Raw genomic sequence first — 18,305 nt, 5'->3', positions numbered from 1 at the left:
TTTAGTGAACATTGTTACACCTTTGGTGTTCTCAGTCAAAAATGACCACCATAGGAAATGAATGGGTAAGACTATAATATGGTCATCCATCAGATGGAAAACATCCCTATACACACACCCATTCACCCAAACATCCAAAACCACAACACCCTCACTCCACCTCTTTCCTCCTAGATATTAAAGGGAATGAGAGATGACACTCTGATTGGTTTACCGTGTGTTACGCCCTAAACATACCTATGATTAATGAGGGGACTTAAGTCCGACCCTTTTAGACCATGCCCCTGGCACAGTGACCATTTTTCCACCGTTAAAAAAATGGATTTGGATACGCCCAAAGGGCACTTCACGCCATGCGCTATAGATCATTAAAATGCGGCCCTCAGTGTCTTAGCAAGGTGTTGGGTCAAGATGTGCCACCAGAACACTTTCAATGCTCCTTGTCATTGATTCTACAGTCTGAGAACTCTACTGGAGGGATGAACACCATTCCCATCAGAACAGAAATGTGTAATTGTAGGATAAAGGTGGTCACCCACAACAACTTTGTATTGATTTCCAGTGACCCTTCCCTTCAATAGGACAGGTAAACCCAAATCATTGCTCTTCTGTTTTTTTATTACATATCGCACTAATCCACAAGCATCAATGTGTGCTGTCGACTACAATGTCTGACCCTATTTACTACTGTCTTTCTCATAGATCTAAAAGTAGATGTCATTTCAGTCACTGTTCCTATTGAAACACCAGCCAGTTGAGCAGTCTTTGTGAGCTCTACCATCTTAAGAATCAAGATGGCAAAAGAAGTGGGCATTTTTATACATAACACAGAGCATGATTGGATGTTAATTGCTTGATTGTACTGTTTCTCCACTCATTTATTCAGGGTTTTCCTTTAATTTGTCCTCCTATCTTTCTCATGCTTATGTGTCCACTGCACCTTATAGTCCAAACAATGTATCATACCTCCTCATAAACCCCATATATGAAGCTTTATTTGTGCCTTGCTCTCATATTACTCTGTGAACACAATAAGCAGGTGACTGATTACGCGATTTTCTGTCCAAGAGGCTCTGGACAATATTTTTGAGCCAAATGATAACTTTGTAAATGTTAACCATTTACTCTGAGACAATGTTTAAAAACTAGAAAAAGTGTTCAATGAAATTTGGTGATTTATGGTTTTTGTGTTAACATAAGAGCAATTAAAACAGCGAACACTTAAATAAGGGTGGAGCAACAAACACTGGAGGAGGGTTAAAAAAAATCATTTAAACATAGCTCAGGTTGAATTATTGACAGTACAGGTCGAGGTTGGTCATATGTGAGATCCCTTCTATTGTTGAGCTGAATCAGCAGCGAGTTGGTTTGTGTGGATTTCCTGATGGACAGTTCGATTAGAGGATCCTTTCATAGAAGAGGAGGTAAGCTTGGCAACTCTGGACTTTGCTCTCGCTCACAGGCTGGACGCTTGTGTCACTTATATGGAACCAGGATCCTCTGGGTGGCGCTGCAGAGGTAGAGATGAGTTAGAGGAGATACTTAAAATATCAGATGCAAGTGATTATTTTATTGATTCTTATGCCTGAGCACACCTACCTTCTGCTGCAAGTCCATTAGATGAGGATTTAGGGCACTGAGGTCGAACTTTTACATAGGCTGTGTAATGGCCTGACCTCATTGTTCCGCTGTGCTCAACAATACCGTACAGGCTGTACAAAATCTGATTATTTCCCTCTGTCACGTTCTGTGTGGAGAAAATGTTTTGTTAGTACTGGGGCGATACTAAAACACTAATACATTCATACATCTTTAAGAGTATAGAATTTTATTAAAAGCTGTTCATCTTGTTATTTACCTTGCATTTTACTGCACAATAAGGAGCAAGATCCAGTATCACAGGGAAGTGGACGTGTCTGTTCACTTTACAAATACTGTAGCCATTCTAGAGGAAAACAACAAGTGATCTCATCAAAATTCAGATTCAAAAAAAAGGTTTCTGTTCCTCATAAAAGACAAAAATGATCAAAAACAAAACAACGTGTCATGCTCTCAGTTTGGTTGCAGCTGTGGAACTAAAAACAGCTAGGCTGACAGTGCATTGGATCAAAGATATGTAAATGCCGAAAATCTTTCTAAGTGGATCACCTGCTGAAATCTCTTCAAATGGAGGGTAAGCACCGGCGGGGGAGAGGAGATCAGCATTTGCTTCAAGGCATCGGTGTAGATATTCTTCTTAGATCCTGCAGAAAAGACAAAGCGTAATGATAAACTTAATTGTTCCCCAACTAGAAAATGACAGACCAAAAGGATTAAAATGGTTTATTATGGATGGTTTCAAGATACCTCCAGCTTTGTTTTTGTTCGGCTGTCGTTTAGTGCAGGCGACACACAGAAGGCTGTTGTTCTGTGTGAGGGTTTCCACTTCTGTGAACTGAAACAGGCATGACTGTACAGAACACTCCTGTTTCTCCGGAGATGACCTGGTGGCCAGTGTTTCGAAAGCAAGCTCTGGGTCCTGGTTTACTACAGTATACTCTTTATTCTCCTGCGATTCATCTTCACTTTCCACCACTTGTTCCCCAGCATCAGATTCTATGAAGGCATCATCCAAGGTGACTTTCTCCATTTCACTCACTAGCTGTGTGTCTTCTTCTGCCTCCTGATCCATATCGGATGTTTTCTCCTCATCTAAGTTACTATCCTTCGAGTGCTGCTCTTCTAAGATGGTGAAACGATTGCTGACCGACGATATATCCATTGAGTCACAGTCAATCACTGAATCCTCTTCTTCTTCCTTCTCTGCTTGAACCGTATCAAGGTTCTTCAGGTTCTCTTCAGAGACACTGGTTTGTGCAGAATCTCCTTCACTCTGTGGGGCTTCATCATGTGTCTCTATGTCAGAATTTTCTCCATCTTCTTCCTCTGCAGCAGGATCCGTCTGTTCGCTTGGAGATGGGAGACTGTTCAGAGTGACTCTGCCCTCAAGCTTCTGCTGCCTCTTTTGATGCTGTAGGTAAAGACAAGGAAGCAATACAGTATTGAGTTAATTAGTTCAGTGGTTCACAAAGTGGGGTCTAGGGAACTCAAATGGGCCCTTGAGGAGGCTCAAAGGGGGGCCAAGCAACAAGGGGAATAATTTATTTTCACAGAATGTATGACTATTTTGGTCATGGATTTCATACGCTTTCTGTAATAAAACATGTGAGAGGAAAAAAAGCAGATTGGGGACCCTGGGGCAAATATTGTATCAAATGGGAGTCTGTGGTCTAATTTGTGTCAGCTTAGAGGTCCTTGACATAAAAAAGTTTGAGATACCATTGAATTAGTTAATTAGTTATTCAACATTCATCCATCAAAAAGTGGATGAGTGTTACAGTGAAAGAAAAAAATGCAATACAATAATTTATTTTTGTATATACAATCACTGAGGTACCTTTGCTTGCTTCTTTGCCTGCTTCTTGGCTTTTTTCTGCTGGTATTTGCTTCCAGTCCCAGAGGGAATGTCATCATTTCCATTTGTCAAAGCAGGGCTGTCTCTGTCATCCTGGTTTGAGTCACTGGTCTTCGGACTTACTTTTTTCTGGTTCTTCTTCCTATATGCCTGTAAGAATAGATGTATTCATAAAAAATGGTACAAAGCACAAATAAATCATTCCTTAACACATTGCACAAAAAGTACTCATAAGGGTTTTACCTCTTCAGAAACAGGAAGAGAAAGATCCAGAAACATCTCTGTGACTACAGACACCTGTAAGAGCAAGGTGGTGACCATTTAGCATGATTTTAACCTGATGCTGATAGTTTTCTCTCATTTTTTCTCCACAGTACATACCGTTTTACACTGCTCACACATTATAGTGCTGGTCATTTCCCCACCAAAAACTTGGTCAACAAAGTTTTTTGGAAATCCATTTTTCTCATATTCTGAAATTTAAAGTTCAGTGTTAGATGACAGCATTTCTCAAAACAAACTATAAGGTGTGCCAAAGCTGTATACTTTAGTAATGTTTTTTTTGCTGTGATGACAGTGACTGCATTAATGTCATTTACTGAATATAGCCACAACTTACCTTTAACTATAGTTTTCAGCTGCTCTCCATCTGTACTTTGTCTAGATTGTTTCAATGTCTCCATTATCCCTGAGCTTACTCTCTGTAGACACAAACACAGTCTTTCAGTTTAAATGATATGCATAAAGTGTCCTCAATTTGACACTAAATTTAGATTAGATTCAAATTTAGATTTTGGATTACTTGGTGCGAGTGAGCCTGATTCAAGAAATCAAAATACCTAGTGCAATACATATCAGTTGGCTTACAAGAAATGTATACAATGCAATACTATTCTGTTGCCACTACAATATACTGCAATGTAACACATGGTCACTTGGACAACAGTGTCAATTTAAGAGGAAATCTTTCACCGCTGTGATACATAGATAGATTTGTTTGAAACTAAGAGTGTACTTTGATCTCCTCAGCTCTCATTCCATCCAGCAGGTAACGCAGCAGCTCCTGGCTATCTTGCTGTTGAAATCCTTTGAACCTGGCAGCCCTGCAGAAAAGAGACAAGGCGGGATCCATGCTTTATGTAATGATGCAAGGAAGCACATTTAAAAAATCATCTTAAGTCTGAGTTCCACCTCGATTTGTAGCCACACTCACTTTTTACAGACTTGTGTGAACAACTCCCGGGGTGTTACCACACCCTTCTTAGATTCTTGGATCTCATTGAGGAGTTGACACATCGCCAAAGTCAGAGATCCTGGCTGGTCTACCTGCACTACAATAGGCTCCTGCAAGCAAAATAAAACAAGAAGTAATAAACTGCATGGGGAAGGACAAATGTGCTGTCGTAAAAATAAAACATTTAAAGAGTGATGGCAACACACCAGATCTGAGGAGGTATTAGGTTCAATGTTAAGACTTGTCTTCTCTTCCGTCACTTTGTTGAGAGTCTGCCTTAACAGCTGTGTTTGAGAGAGGCTCTGGAAAAGACAGTGAAAGCATTTAAAAATTAAAAAGAATTTAAGATTTCTCTCATTTCAATTCGAGACTGGAATCTTATACAATGTGTTCTTACCTGAATCACTGCATTAAAGAAACATGTGTTTCCCAGGTTGCTCAGTCCCTTCACAGAAACACCACCAGTGTCTTCCATTGTGTTGGAGTTTTGTGATTTCCCAGCACTCTCTTTCTTGGCGTTTTTCTTTTGGTGGACCTTGTTCTCTTTGTTTTCCTTGTCTTCACTCGCCTCTGCCTTTACAGTTTCTGTCTTCTGTTCTACTTCCAACATGCTGTCTTCCTCTTTTACCCCTAAATAACCAGACACAACACAGTGGAATCAGAGTGAACATGGTAGTAGAAACATGTCATTTTGACCAACAAAACCATTACACAGTGATGTTAAACTTGCCTGTGGTACCTACTTTTCTGTGGTCTCTTCATGGGATCTGCTGAGGTGTGCTTTTTAAGGTTGGTCAACAGCTGAGCCAATTGTCCAGTACTGGAGAAGTGGACTTCATCATCACATATATAACACCTGAGGGGTTGACATCACATTATACAAAGATAGAAAGAGTTTTGAAAATAAATATATGCCTACTTATGTATGCACCATAGCAACATGCTCACCACACACTCCAGTTGTCCAAGCTGATCACAAGGCAGTGTGGGTCTGACCGAGGAGTCTCGTAATGTTTGATGGCATGCTGGTTCTCAGAGTGTCGTCCACATCCCTTGTGGTAAAGTTGCAGTTTCATTTTTTTTTTTAAAAAGTCGCTTCATATACAGTGTCAAAATCTGAATGAATAAGGTCATATAAACTCACTCTGTGGCCACATTTCAAGCACAGCCATACTGCTGCTGGCTCTTTTTCCTCTTCTGGCTCCTGAGGCTGGGTGGTGCTGGTATTTTTGTCATTTTCCTCATGCTTACAATCCTGGCAATTCATCCAATCAGAATTCCCAGAAAGTTTCTTGAGAAGAGTTTGGTCGGTCCCCTTTTTAATGTGCCTACATGATGGACCTACGAAGAAACACACATACATAAATACATAAATAAATAAGAACAGCAAACTCATCATAGGCCCCATCCACAGGTTGTAATATGACATTGAAGATGATGACATATTCTTTACCTGCCAGGTCTATGTCATCATCCTCTCTGGAGCTCTTGTCCTTTCCTCTTTTCTTTCCCATCTTCACCTGAACACGAGAATCAAGAGATGAGTGGAAATCACACCCAATAGTCACACGAGCCAACATACACGCCAGGTTTAAACATATGCTGCAAATAACAATGATTATTGTAAATGTTCAGTGCCAGAAACAAAACAACACATTCACCCTCATGATCCTGCAACTTACAGTCACAAAAGGAGGTTCAAACCTTTCACAATTTTCAGTTTCGTTTACTTTGTGCGGATGAAGACTCTTGATCCTGACATACTTCACTTTACTTTACGGGCTAGCTACTTTACGGAACCCTAAAGAGAAAGTCTTGAGGTATAAATACAAAGAAAAACGGGCTCTAAAAATTATAATTTCGCTTAAAACTCACTCCGCTGATTTAGCAGAAAATCCCAGCTGACACATGCAGACAACAGAGGGACACAATGTGACGGTGTCGGTGTATCTGATGCTACGTACGTGTGTTTCCTGTGTGCGCCACACGAAATAGTCCGACTAGCAACAAATCTCGATTACTAGCTAGGGTAGCTAGCAGACATGATAAGGCAACTTGCTCTGGTGTTTAAATACAGTATATGTGGCTTTTATTCATATTTTACATTCGGGCTTTTTCTAACAGCGAGTTTACTTTGAGCTACTTTATCATGAAAAGCAACATGTCGCGTTGACTTAAAGCGAGAACATCTCTTTAAACACAGTTATTAGAGTTTACTTTAAACAGTATAGTCATTTGGTCATTATCAGCATGTCTTACTTGGAGTGGGCTGAGTGTCAGCTTGCAGAGATTGAGCTACTGACCAGCATGTTCCCCACTCAGGAGGAGCTCGAGTTCATAGACCAGCTGGCACTAGCTGAGCTCAGGGACTACGTGGAGGTGTCAGCCTCAGCACACAGCCCTCCTCCCTCCAGACCTCAGTTTCTCATCAAATACAAGCTGGACACTGAACCCACGGGAAGGGTAAACAGACAAAACTCATCACCGTGTCTCATTGTCAATTCAGTGAGTCATATAATACAAAACATGACTCATTTCTTCCTCTTGTTACTCCACACAGGCAGATGTTATTTTATCCTGCGCCTATCCATCTGAATATCCCAGTGTGATGCCAGAAATAACTGTCCGGTAAGCCACTTTCTACTGTTACTGATGTATACTGAAAGTAATATGTGTATTAAATGTTGTGCTGCTGCTGGGGATGGATGATATGGTTGAAATCAAGCTGATGTTCAATGCAATGATTTATGATCCAGTGGCATGCCTAATTTAGACAACAGTAATGCAGTATGTCAATAGAATCTAATACAGTAGTTCCCAACATTTTTATACTAATAGTGAGGACATTATTCATATGACACAATGCAAAAAACAGAAACAGCAGTGAATTGACTTTACTAGAAAATATTGTTTTGGAGTTGTAGTAAGCCTTCTGAAGATCTGCTATGGTGTGTGTGTGTGTGTGTGTGTGTGTGTGTGTGTGTGTGTGTGTGTGTGTGTGTGTGATGTTTACAGTGCAAATCTTTAAAAAAAAAACAAAAAAAAACAACTTTATTGTAATGATTTCTCCATCACATAAAATTTTCCCCAGATTTCACACATTTTACAATAAATCAAACATGCGTACATACTTTAACTAATGAAATAAGAATCAAATGAAATAAAAATAATAGAAAAGAAATGGCTAGCACAAAAAAAGAAAACACTACATAAATGGATACATAAAAAAATAGGGGATGGGATGGGGTCTGCTATGTTTTTTTGTGTTGTGTGTGATGTTTACAGTGCAAATCTTAGTGTGTCCGAGTGGTGTAGACTGCTCTCTGAATCCTTCTCACAACATTTTTTATCCGTGTCTTAGGTGTGCCGATCTCAGCAGGGCCCAGCAGACGCAGCTTCACGCGGATCTCAATGCATACCTCATGGAGAACTGCCAGGGGGAAGTATGTGTGCTCTCTGCTGTGGACTGGGTGAAAGACAACCTGCAGGTCTTCATTAGTAAGAGCTCGTCAGCAGCACCGGCTCCCAAGAGAGAGTCTGCCTCTCCACGGCCACAGGAAGTGTTCAGTCGACTGTGGATTTACAGTCACCACATCTACAACAAAACCAAGAGGAAGAATATTTTGGAGTGGTCAAAGGAGCTGGGCTTGTCTGGATTTAGCATGCCTGGAAAGCCTGGTATTGTGTGTGTGGAGGGTCTTCAATCTGCCTGCGAGGAATTCTGGTCCAGGTAACTTGAGGGTTGATATTTTTAGCTGCTGATATCACAGTGAGAAACCTGCTGAGGTACCAGGTTTATTATTTTTCCAAACGTTTTCCCATTTCACAGAGTGAAGGTTCTGACATGGAAGAAGATCATGATTCGACATAGAGAGGATATTCCCCTTGATCGTCAGGACGAGGACAGAGGGACTGTTGAAAGTATAGACTCCCTGCGCAAATTCACAGGCTTTGAAGAGGCAATGTTTGACCCCCATGGGAACAGAGGTAATCACATGGACCTTGGACTGCTCTACCAGTTCTTAAATGAGAAAGGCTGTTGTGATGTCTTTCAGATATATTTTGGGATCGAAGGCAGGTAGTAGTCAGACCTAGACAATTATCATGTGCAGGTACTTGAGTGGTGCCTTGACACTGAAGTAATTTCTCCTAAAATAAGTGTAAACTGAAAAATGGAAATGCATTCACAGTTTTGCTTTTTGTTTTTTTTTTATTTTTTGGAAAACAAATGGATTGTGAACACACAGGCACAAGAGCTTAATGAACTGAAATAAATTAACCCCATTTTTAGGGATGTCACACTGTTGTTCCAGTGCACCTGGGACATCATTGGAATAAAAGGCAGAAGAAACTGTAATTTGAAAAACAGAGTTTTTTGCATTTACAGTAACAGGTAATTGCTATATTTTTCAGAAGAAGCATTCAGAAGATGTTCATTGGAGAGTTTTCTCAAGGACCCCAGTTATATTTGCAATTGTAATGATGCTGCATGTGCTGCAGATTACACCTTGCCCTAGGTGTTTCTTTCCTGTAGTGGTACCTCCGTGTATTACTATCAGACTATTATAGGGTTTTCAGATCTGATACCACATTAATAATTGGACAACATAGTCAACAATATGCTGGTTATCTGTTTATGAAATCTTTTATTTTTTTTCCTATAAATTATAGATAACATGGCCGTGGAAAGTCTTTCTCTAATTTTCTTTGAATCCTTTGTTAGTTAAATTGTGAATTGTGGATCACACTCCAGCATTAACGCTTGTGGTTGTTCATCATGAATTGTATTTTTATCCTCTTAAGACTGAGATGGAATCATAAAAATTTAAAAAACACTCATATAGATTTCTCTATTGATTTTGAACCTCAAGGGTTCTTACAAAATGTAATTATACTGTATTAAATATAAGATATTGATGGTTATTTTATAAGTGATTTTATCAGCATGATATACCACATGTACACTGTTTGAAAGGCCAGTATCATTATAGCATTTTTGTTGCATACACATATACATCATTACAAGATAATATGATTGGGGGAAGTCATACACTATATGCATTCTAATTCTGCATAATCACAGAATTACCAGGAAGATATTCTCCTCAAAGGAGTTTGAACCTTTAGTGAGTATTTCACACTAGATTTTGTTAAATATTAACTAAAACTGATAAAAACCACCATATTGTACATTTTTTACTGCCTTTTCAGAAGTACTTTGGTACTAGGGCTGTACTTGACAACCTGAGGCTGTCCTGCCTAGCTAAGAATGATATGATTAATAGGAAATCACAAAAATGCACATCTGGATGAACAAAAGTAATAAGTAGTTACATACATTGAACTGGGTTTACTTGCAAATAATGTACATTGTCCAGCAGATGGCAGTATTTTATAACCAAAGTTGGAAAATGTGTCAGCCTTTGAATTTATCTGAGATTTCGGGATGTTAACCTGTTCAAACCAAATGCCATAAATAACGTGCATCCAAAGGACGTATTAACCTAAAATATTGCTGATAATGATTTGGTTCAAACAATTTCAGCTGTCATAACAACTGTCATGTAAAATATATGTCTGTCATAAATAAACCATTCAGATGAAGATGTTGTAATAATTTATGATGAAGAGTCATGAGTATTATGTTTATGTCCGTAGCATCGTACATTTAACAACGAGAGCTGTCAAAACTAATAACAGTAAGGTATTTCTCTTTTTAAAATCTAAAATAACCCAGTCCTCTACAGTCTCATTTATGCTTTAGCTTTTTAAAATGTCTATCGTAGAAATGCTAACTGATGGACAAACAATAGATCCACAGATTGGGATGAGGATGACGTTGCTCTTCCTGATTTGAGTCTCAGAACACGTTTGGTCTGGAAGATGTTACTCTGCTGCTGGTTCAGCTGCCAGCCTTGTTCTGCTCCTCTGGATGTTATGGGTTCTTGCTTTGCCCTCAGGGTTTGGATACCCACCCCAATCAGAGCTACTTCCACTTGGTCCAATAGACTGATTCTGACTTGTGTCTATAGAAGACTCGTCAGAGGGGTCTTCTGTTTGTTTATCAAGGAAAGCTTGACTCCCAGGTGCATCCAGTTCAGTTTGCTTCTAACAAAACAACCACCATAGAGTAGTTATCTGGCTTGCAGATATGGAGATATTTTGTATAGTCGTAGGATTGTGTAGTTGGCACATCTAATCCATATTTTAAGTAGTTCCTGAAATATCCCAAAATTAACAAAGATATATATACAACACAAGCAATTAAAGTTTATGAAGCAATACCTTGATACACAAATTAGTCAAATAATGTAGTAATATGTTTTATATTTGCATTACTTGATTAAAAATGCTCAAGGGCTCTTAATCAGTATTTCTGCCTATAATACCTCTGAGCATCTCTTTTCTCATTTGTAGTTGGGATTAGCTGGACATCAGTCAATATGTCATCAAAGTTGACATGAATAGCATATTTTCAATACAGATTTCACATTGCAATCACAAATGGAGTATGAATTGCAAGTTTTTGTAAAGAATCACTCATGAAACCTCTTTCAGTAAAGACAGAATTCCATCAGGAAAGACACCACAAGTGATCAGGAATGCAAAAGCTTTATTTGATAAAATGCTTTGGCGTGGACCCCGGCAATTAGAATAAATTATAGGATGGAGCCCTATGAATAGCATCCGAACAGATATCTTCCCTTGGGAGCCATAGATGGGGCCCTGACACTGGTGGTGGTGTAGTGGTAATGTAATTGCAAAGGGGCAACGCAGTGAAGCGGTATAGACGGCAATGACAGTAGAAAGACAGAACAGGTAAGGTGATTTAAATATCCTCCAACTAAGATGATCATTTGTTGATTGGAAAGCTTGCAAACATATTTCAGAAAGGTTATTGGATAATAGTTGATAGGTGGATCTGCACGGTGATGACACATTAGAATACTAATTGTCTTCCTTCTTGAACTTGCACATTAGAGCTTTATTCATTTTACCCTCACGCCATTACTTTGTATCATTCCATGAACGGATGACTCTCAGGATGCTTTATTGATTTTCACTGTCATTCTTTTTGGCAAGGCTGCCTCTTTCATTTCTTGGGTAAGTGAATTGATGAGTAGCACTTGTGAGGTTACAGCATGCCATCCTGACATATCCAAATATGACTGTCGCTCCAGCTAAAGCTAAGACGAATTTGTGGCTTGAGCAATGCCTATGAATAGCCAAGTGAGAAATGACAACATATCTTAGTGGTAGTCACATGCTTCCTCCATTAGAGGTTTATTGATGATATCTACCCGCCAGATTTCACCAGACTAAACATGATTCTAGCAGTTTTAGTCTTCATAGTCTACAATTCAAATCATACGATGCTCACTGGGGCGGTGTTATAGGCCTGTTCTTTGGCCTCAGTTGTGTGTAAGTTATTAACACTCCTGATCAATACAGGTCAATAACACCATAACATGTCAAGTGTAGACCACTCCTCAGCAGCAATACTAGATTATTTCATTCAATGTACCTAAACCACAGCTTCTGTATTCTCCATCCTTACTCACTTATTTACTGTTCCCACCAATAGCTAAAAAGTGCAGTAGGCTTCATAAGAAGTAAGATAATGACACATTTTTTGTTGCTATCTCTTTTTTCCAGCACATTGGCTCAAAATGAAACAATGATTGTTTGTCTAAAGGACCAACCTTTAATTTAAGGGTGTTTACATCCATATCAGTGCAGGATTCATAACCTTTTTATACATATTGTACTTGTACTCCCCCAATTTTAGGGAGCCAAAATAAGCTGGATAACCATGTACTGTATGGGAAGTCAAAATACTAAGCTGCTAGAAAACTCATTGGTTAGTGATCGTTTGCCATATATGGCAAAACAATTCTTACCTTGTAGAAAAATCAAGAGGACTGAAATATGAAAGCTTGGATTTGTTTGCTGTTGGTGAAAACGTGTGTGAGTAAAATGTATCAATTTACTTTGTCTTTGATTTTCCTTACAAAATGAAATAAAATTCTACTCAACATATACTCTTATTTTTAAATTATACAAAATTAAACATAAAAAAGTACTCATCACTTATATATTTTTTATTACAAATCAACAGTTAAAATAATCCATATACATTTGTAGACTTGGTGTCTGCCCTGGTGACACTCTACTGCTTGGTGCTGAAGCCATCTTTACATCCTGCTTGTTTCTGGGACTTCCTATCTTCAGTCTGGCCTTCAAAAAGTGAATAACAAAGTCAGCTGGACTGCACCATGTAAGTGATCTGACCAGTCACGAACATTTAACTGTAAAGATGTTTTTCTGCTGTATTTTACTGCAGAGATGAGTCACTTCACAGGGAACATTCACCACTAACATCATAAAAATGAATACATATGGTTTAAAATAAGACATGAATCTTCAGGGGGAAAGAACAGAAGCACTATTTCACACAGCAAATACCATATAAGTGTAACTATTACTTATTCTGTCCATATGTCAAATTGTCAACTTAAGCAAGACATTGCACCCGAAATTGTTCCCAGTGGGCAGCCTGTTCGTCTTTTATGGCGTGAGCGTGTGTGTGAATGGCTGCATGAGAGGAAAATTGTAAAATGCTTTGTATGTTAAGGTAGGAAAACATTTACAAACATTTATTTACATTCCTTTTGCCATAATAAAATACTGAAATGCATCAAAATCTGGGTAATTACAAATCCACTCAACAATTTCCTGAGGAAACTCTGACTGGACTGCAAGTTTACCAAATACTGTACAGATAACCCATACAGACAGCTAGAATATAACCTTAGTGATTATTTCATTTCATGTGGTACAGAACCAAAACAACAAGAAATGTCACAGTTGTTCAACTTAAAGATGGTGCTTTACACATACTTACAGATATATAGAAGTATATGGAGGGCACTGTATGATCATTACCCTGCATACCAGGGCACTGTGTGCATTTAGGCTCCATGACAATGAGGTGGCTCAGCAGATCAAGGTCCTGCTTGGAGTACGTGAAAATCTCTGGGGTATTTTCCTGTCACCTCTGATCAGGGGCCTCTGTGACTCTAACATCATTATCACAAACCTGCAGAGACAAGGTGGTGCAGGTGGCAAAGGTTGGGGGCATTGGTGGTGTTCATTTTTCACTATGTGCCTGTCTCACTGCATTATATTGTTCAGTGACATATTCATATTTTTACTTCAAAATGAAAATGGGGAACCGGGCCATACCAAAATGTCTAAGATTGTTGGTGAGACCAGAGTGTATTTTTTATCTCTTCTGTTGGACTATGAGGATGACACAATGGAGCTGAATCATCAAAAGAGTGAGCAAAAAGATCAACATTACTGTTGGAGACTCTGCCCACTGATAAAAATGTCTTGAATCTCCTGGCTCTGAAACTCATGAAACTCATCATCTATATTGACTTTTCACAGATGTGTTCACAGCCCTTATTTTGATGCAGTGACCTATGGATCAAAACCAAAACATGTAGGCTTGATTTAATGAGCAGGTCTATATAGTGTAATAAGAAAAACAGCAAACTGTATTTTTGGAATAATTCTTCCTCTAGAGAAGTGTTTGATGCTTAGTCCATATGTATAACTAAAGGCAGCTATAGACACTGTCTGCATACTTGGGGTAGAAAAAAGTTTCCACTTTGCTTTTGAACCTTTTTTGTTGTTGTTTGCCCTACTTTGCCCTATACAATATTATCCCCCATTATAGCGACGAGGAAGACCTTTGAAGAAGCATATTAAAAAGGATAGGATAGCTTGCCAAATAACTGCAGAAATTGTTCTTGAAGCCAATTTTGGCAACTCTTTGTGAAAATCATTTTTACATTAAACTTCATTCACACATGATTTACTGGTATTTTTCTATTTTTTTTCATCATTTCAGACAATAGCCCAATTCTGTAGGTCTATTGAACTAGTGATGCATATAATTAAATTAGTTTTGAACGTCATGGTGGGGTATTTCAACACAGGGATTTCATCATGTCTCTATAGCTGGCACTCATTCAGAGAGCCAAGCTAATATAAATAGTATTGTTTTGCATTACTTCAAGCTGCAAACATTGAACAGAAGGATTTGAGAGTATTATGATGAAGAGTTTCCAAACTTAGGCTTAAAAATCCTCACAGTTTTGAAAAAGATGCACACTACAGTGGCTTTATCCCACATTGTTCTGTCCCTAACATGAGCAATATTTATTGTTCTTTGCAATTGTTGCGAATAATAGAAATAACCCACCGTTAAAACTATACACTCCTCCTAGATAAGCATTAATCATACTGTGTCTTTCCTATATGTAGCACAGCTGTACTCTATAGTTTTTTTTGGGGCATTAGTTGTACTGTGCTATAATAAATAAGGTGACATGAGCATTCGTCATGGTTTCAATAAAATATAACCTTCTAACATAGCCACTCATAAGCACAATTTTTCACTTTATATTTGTATGATACTTTCTAATGCCAAGAGGAGGCGAGTGTTTTATGGGGAATAAGGATTGGTGTGACAGTAGGAATATTAAAATGCTATCCCATTCCTGCTCACCTGATCTGGAGTTATGTTCCATCAAATGCAGATTGTACTTTCTATCAAGGGAATTTACATCGGTCATTTTCAAAGCACTCTACATCCCACCACGGGCGTGTAGAGAGGCTGCCCTGTCAGATCTTTGCAAAGACTTGAACTGCTCACAGACCGGTAATCCTGATGCTGCTCTCTCTGTTGTTGGAGACTTCAATCAGGCTAACCTTTAGAAGGTTATGCCTGACTTCCATCAACATATTGACTGTGCCACAAGGGGAATAAACACTCTGGATCACTGCTACACGCGATTAAAAAACAGTTACAGCACTAAAGAGCTACAGAGCGGAATTGTTACCTGTGTTCAAGAAGAGCGACCATGCGTCCATCTTGGTGAGGACAAAGTATATAAATAAACTACAACCCATGCCCCAGTAATGTGAAAGGTCAGGACATGGTCAGGCCAATCAGAGGCCACTCTACAGTCTGCACTACCACTGAGTCCATGGTGGATTTAATGTATAATATCAACATATATATATTCATATATCGAAAAAATCTTTCTACAAACTGAAACCATGGATTACCAGAACCGTCCAGGGTGGTATAAACCCACACTCTGTGGCCTAGAGTTTAGGGCTACAGTCTGGAAACATGGATAGTTATAAAGCAGCAGTCTACAATGTAAGAAGAGCAGGAAAGGAGGCAAAATGGGAACTACAATTCAAGGAGGGCAATCCTATAGACATCGTACAAATTCAAAGAACTATGAAACATTACACCTCTTTAGAGCTTGAAATGGCTGACCAAGGATAACATCTGCTCCCCAGCACACCAGACCCAATGCAGTTGGCCTACTGTCCCAACTGATCAACGGAAGATGCTGTAACACAAACAAGAAAGGGAGCTATGTGAGATAACTTTTCATTGTCTACAGTTCAGCATTTAAGACCATAATTCCCTCCAGGTTTGTCACAAAGCTCAGGCACCTGGGATTTAACACCTCACTGTGCATGTAGATCCTTGACTTCCTGACGGGCAGACCCCATTGAAAGTAGGTGGACACACCTTTTCTACCCTCATTGTTAACACTGGAGCACCTCAGGGCTGTGTTTTGAGCCCCCTGCTGTCAGGAAAAAAACAATGCCCCCTCTAATATAAACTTCAAGTGCCATGGTGTCCACATCACCGAGGGTCTGACCTAGGAACTGCATACTGGGCACTGTGCACTACAGTGATGTTCCCCATCATGGACAAACAGAACTGCATTGGCCTGCAAAGAGTAGTTCCTTCAGGTGAACATACAATAGGAAATTATTTACCCTGTCTAAGGGATATTTACATCAGGCACTGCATGAATAAGGCCAGATAAATTAACAACATAACAGCTTGTTCTCCTTGCTGTAGTTGGGAAGAAGGTACCAGATACACCAGGCCAGCACTGAGAGGCTCAGGACACTACCCTCAGGCCACTAGGATCCTAAATAAGGTAATGTGTAATGCAGTGGATGAAAGTATGAGGAGAGTATTAATTTGTATGCGCTGCTTGAAGTTCAGCATTGATTTTCCTGGTAAACATATCACAATGTCACAAGTGCTGCAACAGAACTCTGTTTCACAGCATATCAGTCTGTTGATTCTCCATGTGTTGAATTACCCTTTTCAATTCGGCCAAAGTAAACTTGATCATCAAAACAATTAAAAATGCAATCAGTTGTGTTTCCAAAAAGCTATGTGGAATCTTGGCCTGGTAGCTCTTTGGGATTCTGGACCTTCTCTCTTGATGACCCCTCAAGGTGAACTCTTGTATGGCTGTCCATCCCATGAATACTAAATATGGCTGAATTAAACATTTTCTCTCTTCTCACTACTATTTAATCAGTTGTCTTACTGAGCTGTCTGTCTGGAGTAATCTCAGAGGCTCACCATCACACTGACTGGCATCATAAAGACAACTGGCACACTGCTCTGGAAGTATTCAAACCTTACCAATCCCAGTGGTGCTTTCCCTTCTTATATGTATGCACTCCTTTAGCAGCTACAACCCTATAAATCAAGAGAAGTTCAAGAAAATAGAAGCAGAAGCTTGGTTATGTGCTTGCGATGTGCTATGTCGTCTCTTAACCAATTCTCTAATATGATTTTTCTTTCCAAAGTGCTTTAATACGCAGAAGGTTTTTGGTTTTGTATTTCTTGCACATTTGATTCAGAGGATTGTGTTTTTGGTGGTTCTGGTGATTGTGTTTTCATAGTACAGATCCAAAAGCGCTGTTTAAAATGAAACACGTTATATCGACTATGGGAGTAATAAACCTTGCATTGTCTGCTGTGTGTCAAACGAAGATAAACTTGAATTTATGCATACCCACAAACTGCAGCTGTCTTTCCCAATCAACAGAACTGGTAGCTTTTTGTGTAGAATTTGAATATTTCTGACGTTGGTCCCCCCGATGACAACATAAAGCATGACACTGTGTCAAACTATTAGTTTTAAACTATTTAGTTATATTTTGCAGCCTGTGGCAATGAATTTAACTTACATGGCATGTTCCTGGACTGCTGCCCACATTTTGACACCTGGAGAATCCTTCCTAGTTCACAGAACTCCTGACTTCTGTCGTTGTTTGGTTGATGATTGTTAAATTTTGTTAAACGTATTCATACGTAAATGAGGTTGTCATTAAATCTCAAAGCAATAAACACAAGGCAAGCATAATATTTAACTGTATACATGTGAAATTCTGTATATGTACAGGATTGATTATATTAATGCAATAGATAACAGTCCAGTGCAGATAAATGTTTGTTGTCTACACTGTGCTCTGCATTGAGCTGAAATGTAAATTGTGTTACTGATACTATTTTAAACCAGGAGCAATTAAACCTGATGTTGTGCTATGCCATCACTATATACTGGAAAAAAAGACACATCCAGAGGAGGGAGAGGAAGACCTTGATGATAATGAGGCTGATGCCAACACCTGATGTCCACCCACATCCAGACAGCTGGCATCCTGCAGGCACAGCAGTTTGTCTGAGCCTTTTCAATACGATGTTTACAG

At 39.1% G+C, this 18,305-nt stretch overlaps 2 protein-coding genes across 4 annotated transcripts; one reads left to right on the top strand and one right to left on the bottom strand.

The window, feature by feature from the left end:
* Window positions 1-863: 863 nt before the first annotated feature.
* Window positions 864-6,620, bottom strand: usp16 (ubiquitin specific peptidase 16). 3 transcript variants are annotated; one of them, XM_053320633.1, is made up of 19 exons: window positions 6,564-6,620; window positions 6,371-6,489; window positions 6,142-6,208; window positions 5,833-6,029; window positions 5,637-5,740; window positions 5,432-5,544; window positions 5,086-5,318; window positions 4,895-4,990; window positions 4,668-4,798; window positions 4,470-4,557; window positions 4,074-4,155; window positions 3,836-3,927; window positions 3,698-3,751; window positions 3,437-3,604; window positions 2,347-3,010; window positions 2,149-2,243; window positions 1,859-1,945; window positions 1,600-1,747; window positions 864-1,510 (listed from the first exon to the last, which is right to left on the bottom strand). In XM_053320633.1, the coding sequence occupies exons 3-19, from the start codon at window positions 6,200-6,202 to the stop codon at window positions 1,398-1,400; spliced, it is 2,526 nt and encodes an 841-aa protein (XP_053176608.1). In that variant the 5' UTR covers window positions 6,203-6,208; window positions 6,371-6,489; window positions 6,564-6,620; the 3' UTR covers window positions 864-1,397. The 3 variants fall into 3 exon arrangements, 2 of the variants coding, with proteins under 2 accessions (XP_053176608.1, XP_053176609.1); XM_053320634.1 differs by lacking the exon at window positions 6,371-6,489 and having other exon boundaries at window positions 6,564-6,597; XR_008321485.1 differs by lacking the exons at window positions 864-1,510; window positions 1,600-1,747 and having other exon boundaries at window positions 2,149-2,272; window positions 6,371-6,604.
* A 122-nt stretch (window positions 6,621-6,742) lies between these two features.
* On the top strand, window positions 6,743-10,279 carry rwdd2b (RWD domain containing 2B). The gene is made up of 4 exons (XM_053320872.1): window positions 6,743-7,151; window positions 7,249-7,316; window positions 8,050-8,418; window positions 8,518-10,279. The coding sequence occupies exons 1-4, from the start codon at window positions 6,939-6,941 to the stop codon at window positions 8,768-8,770; spliced, it is 903 nt and encodes a 300-aa protein (XP_053176847.1). The 5' UTR covers window positions 6,743-6,938; the 3' UTR covers window positions 8,771-10,279.
* Window positions 10,280-18,305: the final 8,026 nt, after the last annotated feature.

This window comes from Scomber japonicus, chromosome 6, assembly GCF_027409825.1.
Source record: "Scomber japonicus isolate fScoJap1 chromosome 6, fScoJap1.pri, whole genome shotgun sequence".
NCBI classification, from domain to species: Eukaryota; Metazoa; Chordata; class Actinopteri; order Scombriformes; family Scombridae; genus Scomber; species Scomber japonicus.
The sequence above is the reverse complement of the archived record's forward strand: the minus strand, read 5'-3'. Positions and strand labels throughout refer to the sequence as shown.

Coding starts and splice junctions, on each gene's coding strand:
- usp16 (XM_053320633.1), bottom strand. CDS start 6,202: ATGGGAAAGAAAAGAGGAAAGGACAAGAGCTCCAGAGAGGATGATGAC. Junction 3,605..3,697: donor CTCTTCCTGTTTCTGAAGAG/GTAAAACCCTTA, acceptor CTATTCTTACAG/GCATATAGGAAGAAGAACCA. Junction 1,946..2,148: donor ATTTGAAGAGATTTCAGCAG/GTGATCCACTTA, acceptor GTTTTCCTCTAG/AATGGCTACAGTATTTGTAA.
- rwdd2b (XM_053320872.1), top strand. CDS start 6,939: ATGTCTTACTTGGAGTGGGCTGAGTGTCAGCTTGCAGAGATTGAGCTA. Junction 7,152..7,248: donor ACACTGAACCCACGGGAAGG/GTAAACAGACAA, acceptor TACTCCACACAG/GCAGATGTTATTTTATCCTG. Junction 7,317..8,049: donor ATGCCAGAAATAACTGTCCG/GTAAGCCACTTT, acceptor TCCGTGTCTTAG/GTGTGCCGATCTCAGCAGGG.